This window comes from Tinamus guttatus, unplaced genomic scaffold, assembly GCF_059628265.1.
Source record: "Tinamus guttatus ecotype Peru unplaced genomic scaffold, ASM5962826v1 Tinamus_guttatus_pri_ptg000356l, whole genome shotgun sequence".
Lineage (NCBI taxonomy): Eukaryota > Metazoa > Chordata > Aves > Tinamiformes > Tinamidae > Tinamus > Tinamus guttatus.
In genome coordinates this window covers 1,839,037-1,853,449 of record NW_028288890.1, presented here as the reverse complement: position 1 = coordinate 1,853,449, position 14,413 = coordinate 1,839,037, and the positions used below count along the sequence as shown (strand labels likewise).

The 14,413-nt window shown below is 50.9% G+C and overlaps 1 protein-coding gene across 3 annotated transcripts in view; it reads right to left on the bottom strand.

Annotated features, from left to right (window-relative positions):
- DTX2 (deltex E3 ubiquitin ligase 2) overlaps positions 1–13,966 on the bottom strand; it is a 36,918-nt gene extending 22,952 nt beyond the window's left edge. For 2 of the 3 annotated variants that reach the window (XM_088530079.1, XM_088530081.1), the window contains exons 1-4: positions 13,947–13,966; positions 13,084–13,151; positions 7,346–7,727; positions 2,037–2,631 (exon numbers count right to left, since the gene is read on the bottom strand). In XM_088530079.1, coding sequence (XP_088386205.1) covers positions 2,037–2,631; positions 7,346–7,649 — 899 coding nt within the window. In that variant the 5' untranslated portion in view covers positions 7,650–7,727; positions 13,084–13,151; positions 13,947–13,966. Of the gene's footprint in view, positions 1–2,036; positions 2,632–7,345; positions 7,728–13,034; positions 13,054–13,083; positions 13,152–13,946 lie in introns of those variants that run through there. The other variant, XM_088530080.1, reaches the window with a different exon arrangement.
- Positions 13,967–14,413: the final 447 nt, after the last annotated feature.

Genomic DNA, 14,413 nt, shown 5'->3' with positions numbered 1-14,413 from the left:
CATTTTGCTCTTTTCGTTCTGATCATCTCTTCCCACCCCAAAAAGCACTTCATAAATGACACTACCAGAGATCCACTGCAGACAGACACAGCCCTCACGCACTGCAGGGGAAAGTGGCTGCAGGCAGGAGCCGACCCACGTACCAAGCGGCAGCTCCTGCAAGAGGGAAAATCTGGCACCTTTTTCCAATCACAGAGCCTTACTCAGGGCATCTGGAAATAAAGAGCTCTGGTTTTCAGCTCCATTTGAAGATGAAAGAAGATGGCTGGAACATGGAAAGGCTGCGGATACTCAGGATGCCATGAAAATCACCAGGTGAAAAGAAAGTACCAGAAAGAGGCCACAGGAAAGACGAACAAGATGCAGGAGGTCCTTTCATGTAGATGAAACTTGGGAGGGAAAATTCTCATACGACACTGAAAAAAATCTCCCAATTCATAGTTTTGTGAGGCTCAATATAAACCTCAAGCTTTCAGCCTCTGTGCTCTGTCCCTTTGGATTTCTTACCCACATCTTTATTGTTTGCACTTTAGTTAACTTGGACAGTTAAACCAGCCCTGGCCAATCTGCCTCCTGATTTTCAGATGCTCAATCGTCCAGCGTCTGGTTTATTTAGAAAATGTTTATGCTGCTCTATACATTTATAGCCACTTACAAAGGGAGCAGCACTTATTTGCTCCTCAGTTCAATCCAGCTGTATCCAAGAGTCACATATAGGTGCATTTATCATTTAGTCCTCAAAATACACAGGCTGTAGATACCTTGGTGTATGCTGCTAGAAAATGTGTGTGCAGAACGCAAGAGTGAAGCCCCTGAACACCCATCAGCAGATTCCTTGCTTAGTTTGGGTCACCAAAGCCTCAGAAAGGGCATCCTACAAGAACACCTAAGGAAATTCCTCCCTTGGCAAGGGAGATGCTGCTCTCCTCCAGCTCCCCGGCTGCAGCGCAGGGACTGCGATGTTCTGCTGGCCACAGGCAATAACCAAACGCAGCTGGGTCACACAGCCCGAGGTGGCACCCTGGAGAACCAACTCCAGCTAGTAACACAACTGACTGCCGGGTCCTCCTTCAAAATAACCAGATCCCTCCAAATGCTACTCCAAATACCCAAGCACCTAAAGAGAAAGCAAACACCAAACAACCCTCTCTAGCTTTGAGTTCTGCTTGTGCCTTCAGTCCTTGAACGTTGCTACTGTGATGCCCCAGGGCATTCAATACACACAGAATAAACTCTTGTATGATTATTCAGTGGTATCTCTGCTCTGCATCAGCTTTTATCCTAATGAATAGCCCGGAACCACTCTCAAATTGCTAATGTCACCCCATTGATTTCAGGTAAGATGGGGGTCAATATGGCTCGAGGAAGCCTTCAAGGAAAGGGAGAGCAGAACAAAGGGAAAGTAAAACACTGACTTGATTCCTCGGTTCTCTAAACATCTTCATGATGGATTTAAAAATCATTGAGCAAATCTACAGTTTTGTTTCTATTTGTTTACCTTAGAAACAAGGGCCTCTCATTTTGTCAGGAAACTCATGGGGATTCAGTCACATGGAGAGTTCTGCAGTCCCTCCTTGAAGGGGAAGAGCTTTGAATATAGAGCAGTTTTCCACTCCATGTTTGCTGCATATTTTGAATTAAGTAGTGATATTCACGAATCCCCCCCTTCTCATTCATCCGCTCCCCCCTGCAAAGCTGCTTTTAAACATACACAGAAATGTCTCCATTAACCATCACATTTAGTTACCTCAAACCTGCAGTACCAACTCAGCCACTTTCTCCAGTGGGTCATGGAGATTTGCAGAGCTGCTGGGGATATATTTCAAGTGGGAGAAAGGATGAGAGAGGAAGACTACAAGTTTTTGAGCCTTCTTATCCAGCGTACAGGACGCAAAGGCTCAAACACCTCCTCCTCCTTTTAGTGCAAGGACCACTGCAAAATCCTCTGGGACTGAAGGGCTCCTAGAGGAGGAAGATGAGGGCACCCCAGGTCTGGGACACACACACTGTGCACTAAGGTGAAGGAGGTTCTGTACCTGAGTCCGTTAGACGCAGGGAGTCCTGTGCTGGGGCCCCCGGCACCTCCAGCTTGAGGCAAAGCCCAGGTGCTCTGTGCATTGAGTCTTGTTGTTGACCTTGCTCCATACAAAGCTGGTTTGTTATAGGGCACAAAGCCAAGGCCAGAAGCACTTACTGACGTTGTCCGACTGGAAACTTGATGTGCAGTGGAGGAGTTGGGGAAGTTTATCATGGAGTGCCGGTAGCGCATGGTGATAGGGCCAGTCCCACTGTTAAACCAGCACTGTTGACAAGAACAAACCATCCCTGCGTGAACAGGCCCTGACGTGGCTGTCACTGGGTAAGGAACGTCCAGGCGTCTCTGAACGCTTCGTCGGAACTTCGTGGTCTTGTTGGTCTGGACTTGAGCCACGAAGTCAACTTCATAGTTGTAGCCTAAAGGCCCAAGGTCCACCTGTTGATGGTTTGTGGCATGGGCTTGCTCCAGGAACACGCAGACGTTCATCTCGTAGGGGGACCACCCGCCTTCGTCGTTCTGCCATTCCCACACGACGCCCTGCCCAGCAGCAGAGTCCTGAGGGAAGAGGTGCCTGCGGACGGATCGCATCGTCCCTGCGTGGTGGAGAAAAAACACGTAGCACCTGGTGAGCTCAGGGAAAACAACAACAAAAAAGGGGACTTGGTTTCAGTGACCCATTAGTGCATGGATTTGCTGGTGTGTAAAACAGGGGCGATCCCTCTTGCCTCTCCCTCTGCAAGGACACTAACAGGATTTCCCTTCCCAAGGTGGCTGTACTTGCTCACGATGCTCAAGAGATACGGGATACCTCCGAGATCTCTGTGCTGCTGCCAAACCTGATTGAGGGTTGGCAACAGGTTCAAAAGCTGCTGGGAGGAAGGGTGGGAAGGGAGGGAAAGAGACAGGAGAGACAGACCAACCCACCCAAGCACAGACACAGGGATCACATATGTCTCACTGCGGTTAAAAACCAGGCTGAGGCACAGATCTGGTAAAAAGCCTTGACAACAGAGTAACTATAGAGACATGAGACCATCAGGAAGTGCTTTACAGAAGCACTTATGGGACTGAACACCTAATCCTGACTGCACAGGGGTCTGGACAACTTCTAGCAAAGTCAAGGCCTTCTGGTGAAGTCCTGCAGGGCAAGAACTTCTCCTGAGAGGGGGTCCAACAGGGCCAACTTCTCCAGGCTCCTTGCTGCTGGGTGATGTAGCACAAGCAGAGAGGAAAAGGCAGGAAAGTAGTTTGGAAACTGTGGAGAACAGCTGTTCACACAGAGGAAGAGGAATGAAAACAGACACGCTGCTTTTCCAAGGCTGCTCTGCGGCTAGAGCCAGAGCTCAAAACTGACTGAAAGCCTCACTCTCCAGGGTGACTTCACTCTTGGTTGCTTTTTTTTTTTCTTTTTCTAAAGAAAAAGGCTGATGAGAAGGAAGGCATCTAACAGGACAGAAGTCCAAGCTCTGCAAAAGTGGCTTCCTGCCTCAGAGTCCAAATCGCTCCTGCTGGGAAAATCCTCAGCAACCCTCAGCCTGGAGAAAGAGGGGCAGGAAATGCTGCAGGGCAAGCGTGTCTGGGGATGCAGGCAGAAGGGTGGTGAACAGGAATGCAGTGATGGGATCGTTATGATAAAGCTGAAGATCAGACACAAAAAGCACCCAGAGAAAGGATGAAAAGCCTGTAAAGACATCATGGGAATTATGACCCTAAGTTTGAGGAGCCAAGGTGCAAAAAGGCTCATTTACAAGTTTTTGCATCTCAAGTCTGTGCAGAACTACCCCAGAATCTTCCTCATGTTTCTGTGGGAGGGAGGTAATCCAAGCACTCTTAACACCCAACAAGCACACCCCAAGGAAGGAGGAACAACCTTCACTGAACTCCTGATTGCTCCCTGTGCTCAAGTTCTGGCTGGTTTCATGCTAGTTTGGTGCTGGCTCAAGTATCTCTTTTACTCCATACTCTGAGAGATAGGAAAAACTCTTAGGACTCGATTTAAATCATAAGGGCACTTAAATATTGTCTATACCCCTGCTAAAAATTTGTGCTTGACTGCATGGCAGCCATCGTATCTTTTCCTCTTATTGCACTTCCAGGCTTCTTTAAGTCGTGCTTATGTTTTCTGCACAGTGCTTTGGTAGTCTGACCATAACATGAGTCTGAGCTGTGGTACAGAGAGGTTCTAATGTGTCATTCCAAGAATTAAATCAGGAAGGAAAGATCTGAGCTCCAAAGATTAAATGAAGGCTGGTAATTTCTCAAAGGCCAAATGTGCTGCAGTGATGAACAACAGGACTTGCTTTTCTGCTACAGAATTGAAGGCATTAAGAACTGGAAGGACTTGCCCACATCCATGCAGAGGATGATAGACCCCAACCTGCTGCTTCAGCTGCTGAGCAGCATCAAGTTCCCCTGTTTATTGCAGGGCTCTCCACTGTACAGCACAAAACATCTAATGAAAACAACTAAAAAGCAACAGTGAGATACACTAATCCCTCCCGTACAAGATTCAACTCTGGGTTGAACTCCAATAGCTCAATGAAGCTCAGAGATTGCTTTGGGATAAGACCTTCATCTTGCAGAAATCAGGGTAGAAGATGTCAACAGAACAAAGCTGCTCTTCCCCAAGCCAAGAACCAGCTTCTTGTATGGGAAATGAGAGCACATAGCCAGGAGCAAATTCGAGCAATAACCACTCACATTCAGCAAACAAGCCCTGCCAAGCTTTGAAGAAAGGCATGTGCAAATCTCCGGTCTTAGCAGGCAGGCTACATGAGGGAAGAACTCTTGAGGGAGGGAAGGTTAGGGATGGGGTTGTGCTGAAGCCAGGATGGTGGGAAATGCACTATGTTTAGAGATGAATAAGGGAACCACTGGCAGGACAGAAGCAGCACAGGAAGGATTTTAGGAGCTGGTAACTTGTATCTTTATGATCTCAAAACAGCAGCAGGGAGAGGAGCTTTCAGGAGTCAACAGCAAGACTAGGAGCAAGTGCTTCTTGGAAAATATCCCCCTTCCCCCAAGCTGGCAGGAAAACTGGCATTTCTCTCCAGGGTGGGCAAACAGCTGTAGAGAGAGGACAACTCCTGCTGCTCCTTTCCACTCACTCCCAGCTAATCTGCCTAGACCAGCAGCTGAAGCCTGTAGCTAATCCTGCACACAAGAGCCCCCTCCACAGCTGTCATTCCTGTTGGTGGGGATGCTCATCCCACTAACACTGGCTTCCTGTTATTCTCCCCGGCTTCCTTTGAAGAGCCTATTTGTCTGTAACAGCTAATGAGCAGAATACAACAGCCTATTTTTTTTTTTGCTCTGTTTAAAGATTTTTCACGGGGATGTTTCCTGCAGAGATTCTTTTCTCCAGCACATGACAAAGGTCAGCTGGCTGCTTGTTCCACAAGGTTTGTGTTTAAGGCAGGCAGTCCTGCAGAGGAATGGAGCTTTGCTTAGATCTGGCCCATAAAGCAGAGCATTCAAGGCTCACACTAGACTAGGTAGGACAGTTACACGTGGAAGAAAACTCACAGGCCTGACCACTCTGATCAGCATCCCTCCAAACCGATGTGAAACACTGTGCTGGTGCTTTGGAGACAGCTGTTTTGTTATTAAAGATCCCACCACAAATACCAGTGAGGGATGATAAGGCCACGTAAGCCAACACAGTTTTCAAAATTTTAGTCTTTTCATAGCCAGCTTCCAGAGATATTAAATTCTAACTCTTCTGCAAAGGACTTCCATCATTTGCAAGGGGTTTTGAGATCTTTCACAGGGGCTAGGGGTGCAAGGCATCTCCAGAGACACCACTCCACTCCTGAAGATGGAAGCCTCATTTACCTTGGGACACACTGCTCACAGGCCCCCACAGATAACCCACTGCTGCAGGCCAAGATCCCAAACACTCCAACTAATGACAAAAGCCTTTCTGATCACTGTGCCAAGCCAGCAGCCATCAGCAGGCCATAGTCTGAAAACGGGTGGTATCCTAGAGAGATGGACTCTTGCCTGTGTGTTGAGAGTCCGGCTGAAAAGGCAAAGAGCCCCAAGGTTCCTTCAGAAGTTTGGCACTAAGAAAGCAAGGAACAGCCACTGGTGTCAGCTCTGGTGGTCTAGGGTGTTTTACACAAAACTGTAGCCTCTGTGGAGCTTGCAGGTGCTCAGACAGGCCAGGCCTGCTAATGTGAAGCTCCTCAGCCAGGAAACCCTCACGCAGAACTAATCTCAAAGCCACTGATGACTGCTGGAATGTTAGAATACAAACACAGATGCAGCTGTAAGGACCATTCATTTTGCTCCAGCTGCTTCCCCTTCCTTTAGGGGTTGCCTGAACGGTTGATTCAAGATATTGCTCGTTTATTCCTTCAACTGGCAAGGGACCAGTACGCTGTCCATCTCCTGCATCTCCCATCTGACAGCAGCGGGGGTAACAGGAAGGGTATTGGTAGAGGGGAAACTGATGCATGGAGAATTTTCCAAAGCAGACATTCATGTGGGGTGTGTAATTTGGGATCTCCCTGAATTTTCTGGTGATGAAGAGCACACATTCCATTCCCATTCCTTTTCTGTTCTACAGCTGCTCAGCACATCTGGAGCAAAAGAAGGTAAGAGTCATCTCAGCAAGCTGTAAGCTGCTAGGCTTGATGACTCCAAAGGAGACAGGAGGAGAAGGAAAATTAGGTCTCAGTCCTGCTGCTCAGACCAGCCCATCCTTCCTGCCTAGGAGAAAGCAAGCAAGGCTCCGAGCAGGAGAAGTGGGGGATATTCTGCTGCAGCACTACAGCACCGTGCGGGGGCTGCAGGCTTTTGCAAAGCAGCTTGTGCAGGGCGGCATGCCAAGGCAAAGCAGCTGGCACTGCAGCCGCAGAGGGAACAAGGGACTCAAACGGGAGGGTTTGAATTGTAGAAAGGCCTTTTTGTGCGAGTGGTCCTGAATGAACGCAAGCGGGGGCAGGAAGAAAGTTTCCAGCTCTGTGGGCTCTGGCTCACAAGCACCGAGCTCCAGAGTTCCCAGGAGGAGACTCCATAAGAGGTCACCTCTTGCCTCAAGTCTCTGCCCTGGGAAGGAGCTGGGCCGGTCCGATACCAGCCACACGGCCCTGCATGTCCACATTGGCCAACAGTGATTTGCACGTTGGGGTGGCAGACAGTATCGGGTGAGGAGCAGATACCCTGCCCACCAGAGACCCTCCAAAGTGCCTGGCAGTGGCAGCAGACAGCGCTGCTTTTCAGGGCTCTTCTGCCAGAGCCAGGCTCTGCTTAACTCTGAGCACTCTCAACAAAACCCCAACACAGGCTGGCAAGCTTCCTTACCCGTATCCTGTCGGAACTGCGTCAAACTTGGGATATCGATGACGTAGGGGGCCAAGACAGCATCAGCATGGCCCAAGGGGATGCTGTTGCCAGGTCCCGGCCCCAAACGCCGGCCCTTCTGCTGAGAGGCTTGGAAAACCTGTTCAATGTAGCTGCACACGTTCCCTCGGTAGGGCCTCCACCTCCCGAATTCATCCTGCCATTCCCACACGGCCACGGCCGGGGAGTTGCTGTGTCCTGGGGCAGAGCTGGGGAGCCCCGAGGGCCCAGCTGAACTGCTGCCTGTCCCCTGGGCTGCTGCCATTTCCACTCTGGGATCCAGGGCACAAAATGACTGAAAGCGGCAGCTGCGCTGGCTCTAGACCATCTTCTTCTGAGGAACCTGCATGAAGAAACAGAGAGAGCAAAGAGAGCTGAGAATGTTGCGCCAAATCCAGGCCACCCCAATCCACACCACACACATCATTAAGAGAGAAACAAGATCAGCCTGTCGCAAAAGATGCTCACTGATGCACTCAGGAGATTACAGAGAAGTAGATCAGCCTCAAAATCCTCTCTGGTCAACGGCAGATCATGTACCACCTCTGCAAGCACTTGCAGCTTCTCTTCCTAGTCTAGAGCATGAGCTTTTCGGAGAAACTCTGCTTCCTACAGCGTGGAGGATCAGATCCTGCCCGAGCTGCTGCAGGCTTGTGTAAAACCGCCCCAAAATTGCTGAGGACAGTTCACGTTTGGCATATCTGTACCCCGACCCGAGCGGCTCGGCAGGAAGGCGCTGCAGCAGGCGCCGTCCCGCACTCCTCCCCTCCCGCGTTCGGAGCCGGCCCTGGCAGCGTCCGCCCCCCAAACCGCCCAACGCAGGTTGCCAGCTTGTGAGTAGGAGCTCTGCAAGCACTTGTGTAACTCAGGCTTCTGATCGCTCCGTTTTGATCCAGAATCAGTCCCTTCACTCCCCCTGTGCAGCATTATCACACACACAAAGACAAGCCTTTCTGCCCAAGCCAAGTCTGCAAATCACACCATAAAAATAAATGTTAAGATTCATCTGAATAAAGAATGAATGGAAGCATGTACAGAGCGCGGAGACATCAGAAGTATCAAAGGGCATATGAAACCACATTACTTAATTTAGCAGGTCATCAAAATCCTACCCACAGCTTATCAGGTTGGAAAGCAAGGGACATTCTGAAACAAGGGACAGTCAATTGACAAAGACTCAAGCCATTAAGAGATTACGCCGAGAAGGACAGAGAATGGGAGCCTTAAGACAGCCAGATAAAGAGACAAAGGCTAGCGAGCAAATCCCGATTACTCGGAAGTGACAGGATGCAAAGACAAAAGATCGCAATTACTGTTACCTCCCAAAGGATATAAAAAGGCAGACTCCATGCCAGCACACAACTGCCAAACTGAGAGCTCAAGAGACATCAGGAGGATTTAATGTTTGGCACTTCTTGTCTGCCGTGTCATTGCAAGAAATCCTATCCAGACCATTTGGATACATGCACCTTCGTGACTTAATGCTGGGAATATCACCTAGAGAAACCCATATTGGTGCTTGGATGCAGAGAGACTGCGAATGAGTGAAGTCAATCTTATTTTAAAATAAAACCACCTTCTCCCTCCTAAGGTCTCAGGTTGTGTTTAACTACCAGCAGTCAACACGGAGCTACGAGCCTCCTTCCTGCCCAATGGAGAGGTCCAGGTGCCCAAGATGCAGATAAGCAGTGGGTGGCACCTACTCCACACGGAGAGTGACAGTCCTGACGGACGGGGGAAGATCCCGAGCTGCTTGGAGAGAGATCCATCACTGTGCGTGGTTCGCTAGCTTAAAAAAAGGAAAAAAAAATGGTGCAAAGACACACCCACATGTCTGCATTTATAAGAAGAAACCAACATTTTCTCCAGGAATTCGTTGAAAATTAGTTATGAGTCGCTCCATTAGATTTTTAGAGAACACCCCCGGCTTCACGCTGTTGGCGACAAGCTGCTCTAGCAGAAGGCTCTGGTCACAAAAGGCTTTTTTTTTTTTTTTTTTTCCTCCTCCTCTTAACTCAGTCTCTACCTACTGCACCAGTGCGGGTTATTTTACTGCTCAAAACAGTAAATTACTTCACACAAACATCTGATATCGAATCTGACACCTGCCTCTGCTGGTTCTTTCCATGGCAGGTTTCACACCAACACTACTACTCCTCAGAGACCATCCGCGTTTCCACGCTGCACTTGCAGTATGAGTTTCTGTCCTACCCAGTTACGCTCTCCTTAGATGCTCTGAACCCCAATTAGGGAACCGACACCTGGGTTTCCTCAAAGTCTTCATTACCCAACACTGACCTGCAGATCCTACAGTCACCAGCAGAGCAGTAAGAGGCTTTTTGGAGGGAGTCAGGGGTTTGTTTTCCTTTGTTTTTAAAATATAGCGGCGGAAAACGCTAAAAAAGAAGGGATGGCAGCAGCAAAGCACCGAAGGCCGCCCCGTCCACGTGCCACCTCGCGCTCCCTGCGACACCAGAGAGGTAACAAAGCTCTATTATCCACTTCCTCGGAAGGCAGCGATGCTCTGGGTTCTGGACCGCGTGCGCCCAGCAGCGCCCGCACGCGGGCGAAGGCGGCGAGCGGCTGCCCGCGCGCCTGGCGGGTTCCCACGTTGGCTCCCTGTTGGCAAGGGGAACTATTTCCTGGAGCTGCTGGTCCAAAGGAGGAGGAAAGGGGATATTTCAGCCTCCTGCCAGCTCTTGCCACTGGATAGTGCTCTAGCTAGCAGCTGTTTGCCAGGATTGGGAAGCAAGGGACGCCCACCACCCAACGCAGGAGAGAACTTCAGGGGGCTGAAATCACAAGAGTACCTGAGTTAAGGCAAAGAAGGCAGGAAAAAAGGCACAAAGTTGCATTTCCTTGAATTCAGACACTCACATTCAACACCAAAGTTGCTCATACTTTTTTTCCATCTACCCTCCGGGCTGCTGTGCACATTACACACACAGGCAGAGAGGATTTGGGGCAAGCTGCTAACACAGCTGTATGGAAGGGGCTGGCCGTGGCGTTGGTTGCACACCCTGCACCCGCTCTGCTGCACTGCATTCGGGTGCCAGCAGCAATGCAGCGTTAGCAGCGCCGCATGCCAGCACACATCCCTGCCAGCCCTGCCTGCTGCTGCACCCGCTCCTCCACGCTGGCCCTTCCCAGGGAGATTTGCAACCACTGGGAAAGGAGCCACATGGCTTTGCAAAATCCCTCAGTCTAACCCTTCGCCTTCAACTTAAACAAAAACAAAAATCTACAAGTCAAACCTACCCCAAAGAACCGTGTTTATTCGGCAAACAATCCTTGGCTCCAATTAGAAATCCTAAGGTGCCACCATGCCCCAAGTGAAAACAGCCTGCTACTTGAAGTGCAAACTTAGAGCAGTCCAGCTAAGTGTCCTCTGCCTGCAAGCAGATTTTTAACTAGGTTCAGACATAAACTGGATTCGTTTTGGTTTGTTCTCCACACCCCAGCACACCTTTTGCAATAGCTGCCCACAAGGTTTCATTTAAGTGAACTTGGATGAGCTGAAGATTGGTGCAGAGATCTGGTGCATTTCAGTTGTGTTTCCCAAGCTGATCCACCTCCTGCTCCTCAAGCTCCAGCAAAACACGGTCAGAAAGTGGCAGGTAGGACAAGCAGCTATGGGGGGAATGAAAGCATCTTAAAGCTACATTTAATTCTCAGACCTGCTCTACTTAATATAAAACAGAATTTTCTTTTCCTCTAAAAGTAAGACCTTAAAAGTCAGAATTTTTTTAAGCATATGCTTTTTAAAGACCCCCACATCCCTTTCTATGTTCCTGACCTGAAATCACCAGTGCTAATAATAAGTGATGAGCTACTTTGTACCACAAGCACAGAAGTCCTAGGAAGCCCTTGTGCTGGGTTGAGGCTCTGCTCAGAACCCATCAGAACGGGAGTCTCCAGAGCACGGAGACTTCTTGGCTTGTTGTTGAGACAAAAGAGTGCCCAAGTGCCACTGACAACACATGAGAGCTTACCCTGGAAGGGTTACAAACAAGCCCTTATAGATAACTGCTGGGAAAACGTTATACACAGATAAAAAATGTAGGTAAAATATAAGAAAGAGTGGGGATATGATAGCCCTTTGCAGAGGGTGGGGTGTATCACCATAAGGCCACACGAAGACCAGCTGTGATGTCCAGTCCCCCTCCAGCACCCAGCACAGGAGGAGGTGCAAACACACTTGTGCAACAGCTTTCCCAGAGCCTCTGCAAGGGGTCCAGGCTCCTGCTGGGTATCTGGGGGTGAAAGCGGGTCCTCGACTCACAAATCCTACACACTCCATAGCTCCTGGAGCAAGCGAGATGTGGGCTGACACCGTCCAAAGAGACGGCTCACCCAGCGCATCACCATGGCCAGACTTGGCTCCCCAGTCACCCACAGCCTGACCGCTGGCAAAAGATGCTATAGGTGCTGCTTCGAGGTGCTATAGGTGCTGCTTCGAGGTGCTATAGGTGCTGCTTCGAGGTGCTAGTTTCTACCTGTGACGGGAGCACTTTGCCAAAAGACCACTCAGCCCTGGCCAGGAACTTGGGAAGATCAGCACCACCAGGCCCCAGCGGCATCCGCACGGAGAAACGGGAACAGAGTCATCAAGTGAGGAGCAGGGGAGGTTTCCTCTCCAGCTCTGCTGTCTTGGGGCAGTCATTTAGTTTCTTCCAAACATCTGATTTCTACCACTTTGGCTGCTTTAATCCCATCTTTACACACACACGTGCCCAGCACTGAGGAGCACAACCCAGGAGGTGGGGAAGAGCCAAGTTGCAGAGAGAAGCCCAGCAAGGCCCTGCCGAGACACAGCCCTGCTCTCCTGCAGCCCTCGCTGGAAATCACAGCTCAAGGTGGCTGGTTTGGCAGCCCGGAGAGCGGAAGATATAAAACCTGTCCGCACAAAACCTGGATCCCCTCCATTCAAAACAAGTTGCAAGAAAATTCCCTTTGGAGGAGGAAATAAAGAGTGCAAGTGAAGCAGAACAAAGCATTTGCCTATCAACTAGGCGGAGAGCTTATTTCAGGCACGAATGAATAGGAATGCTGAGGCAAAGGGAACAAGGTAGGAACGCCTGAATATAAGAACAGTTGCCTGGCATCAAACCAAACCCAGCATCCCACACACTTGCTCCAGGGTCCTTCCAGGGCACTGAAACGGGAGATTATTTACTTGGGGGGAGATTTACTCATGGGAGTGCAAACCTGGCAAAATCCTGAGAGCTTCTCTGTTTTCCTCACAGCTTCAATTAATACCAAGAAAGGGTTTTTTGTTTGTTTGTTTTCTCCATTTTCTTTTTGCAGGTAGGAAGAAAACCCCCTGCCCATTCTCAGGAAGCCAGTTCTCCAATGATGCCAGCACTCACGCCGTCTGGAGGGCAGGCTCCCTGCTGGATCATGCAGCTGGTTCCCAAAATATTACACCAGAAGTCAAAAGTCAAGGCCCTGCCATGGGAGCTGGTGATTCATTCATTTTACAGCCAGTCCTTCCACTTTGCCATACCACACACCCCGTCAGAAGTTAACGACGACCACATGAGATTTAAATAAAACATGACACGGCACAAACACACGCACATCGGCCAAGCTCCACCACCTCCTCGTTTAAACACACCGGCTCCTCACTGGAAAACCAGAAAGCACTTACAATTACCCACGGATAATTTGCTATTTCCAAGCTCCTTTCACAAACCTACCCTCAGCTTTGGAGGTGAATCAGGAGTTGTCCAGGCAGTAGCGAACACCCACACAAACATGAGAGATCCTGGAAGCAAAGAAGGAATTCAGAGTCTCAGCAAAGCAGAACCACGTCCTTGCTCTCTAGGCCATGCCACCACATCACAATTCCTTAAGTGCGATACTGTTAAGGCAGCAGATTTTCAGGAGAGCTACAGGATGGTTCCTCAAGGCAGAGAGGAGCTGCCCTGGAAGCCCGAGGCTTCCAAGAGACCCTGTTCCCGGCTGCCTGTCCCTCCTGTTCATCCTATATGAGCTCTGCTGCCCCTCGGACCCCTCTGCAAGGGTAAGCACACCAGCAAGCCCGCCAAAACCAGACCCAGCGGAACCGCAGCTGGATTTCTGCTGGGTTAGCGAGCGAAAAGGCTCTGCAAGACACGAATGGGACCGGCCGAAGGACTCTGTGAGACAGGAAGGTCTCACAGGACCGTGTCCACACGGAGCCCTCTCCCGCCGCCAGCTCCGCTCGTGCCCGTAACTCACCCCGCTCCGAGGCCGGCGCTCGGACCCGGCTCCCGGGCAGCGACGCTGGGAGCCAAGGGGCCTCCTGCCGCCTCGGGACACCGGGTCACGGGGAGCAGCGCGACGAGGACGGAGGGGCGGCTGGAGCCCGAGGGGAGCCCCGTCCCCTGCCGAGCGGCCCAAGGCGCCTCCGAGCCCGGGCCGGCTGCTCGCGCCCCACGGGCTCCTCCGAGCCCCGGCCCGCGGCGGCCAACGGCGGGAAGCGGCCGCGGCCCCGCGCGCCGGAACCACCCGCCGCCCCCGGCTGCCCGGACCCCCCTCCAGGCCGCGGCCGCCCCCCCGGGCCCGGCTCGCCCCTCACCGTGCGTCCCGGCGGCGGCGCTCGCTGGCGGGGCAGGCACTTCCCGGGCGGCGGGGCGGCCGCGCGCGTGCGCGGCGCGGGGCGGCCTGGGGGTTGTAGTGCGGGGGGAGCGGTGTGTGTGTGTGTGTGTGTGTGTGTGTGTGTGTGTGTGTGTGTGTGTGTGTGTGTGTGTGTGTGTGTGTGTGTGTGTGTGTGTGTGTGTGTGTGTGTGTGTGTGTGTGTGTGTGTGTGTGTGTGAGAGAGAGAGAGAGAGAGAGAAAGAGAAAGAGAAAGAAAGAAAGAGAAAGAAAGAGAAAGAGAGGAGTGAGGAAGAGAAAGAGGAAGAGAGAGAAAGAGAGGGATGAGGAAGAGCTTGTGTCTGTATATCAGGGAGAGACGGATGTGTGTGTGTACCTGTATAATATGTGTGTGTGTGAGAGAGATGTGTGAGGGAGAGCTTGTGTGTGTGTGTGTTTGAGCCTGTATGC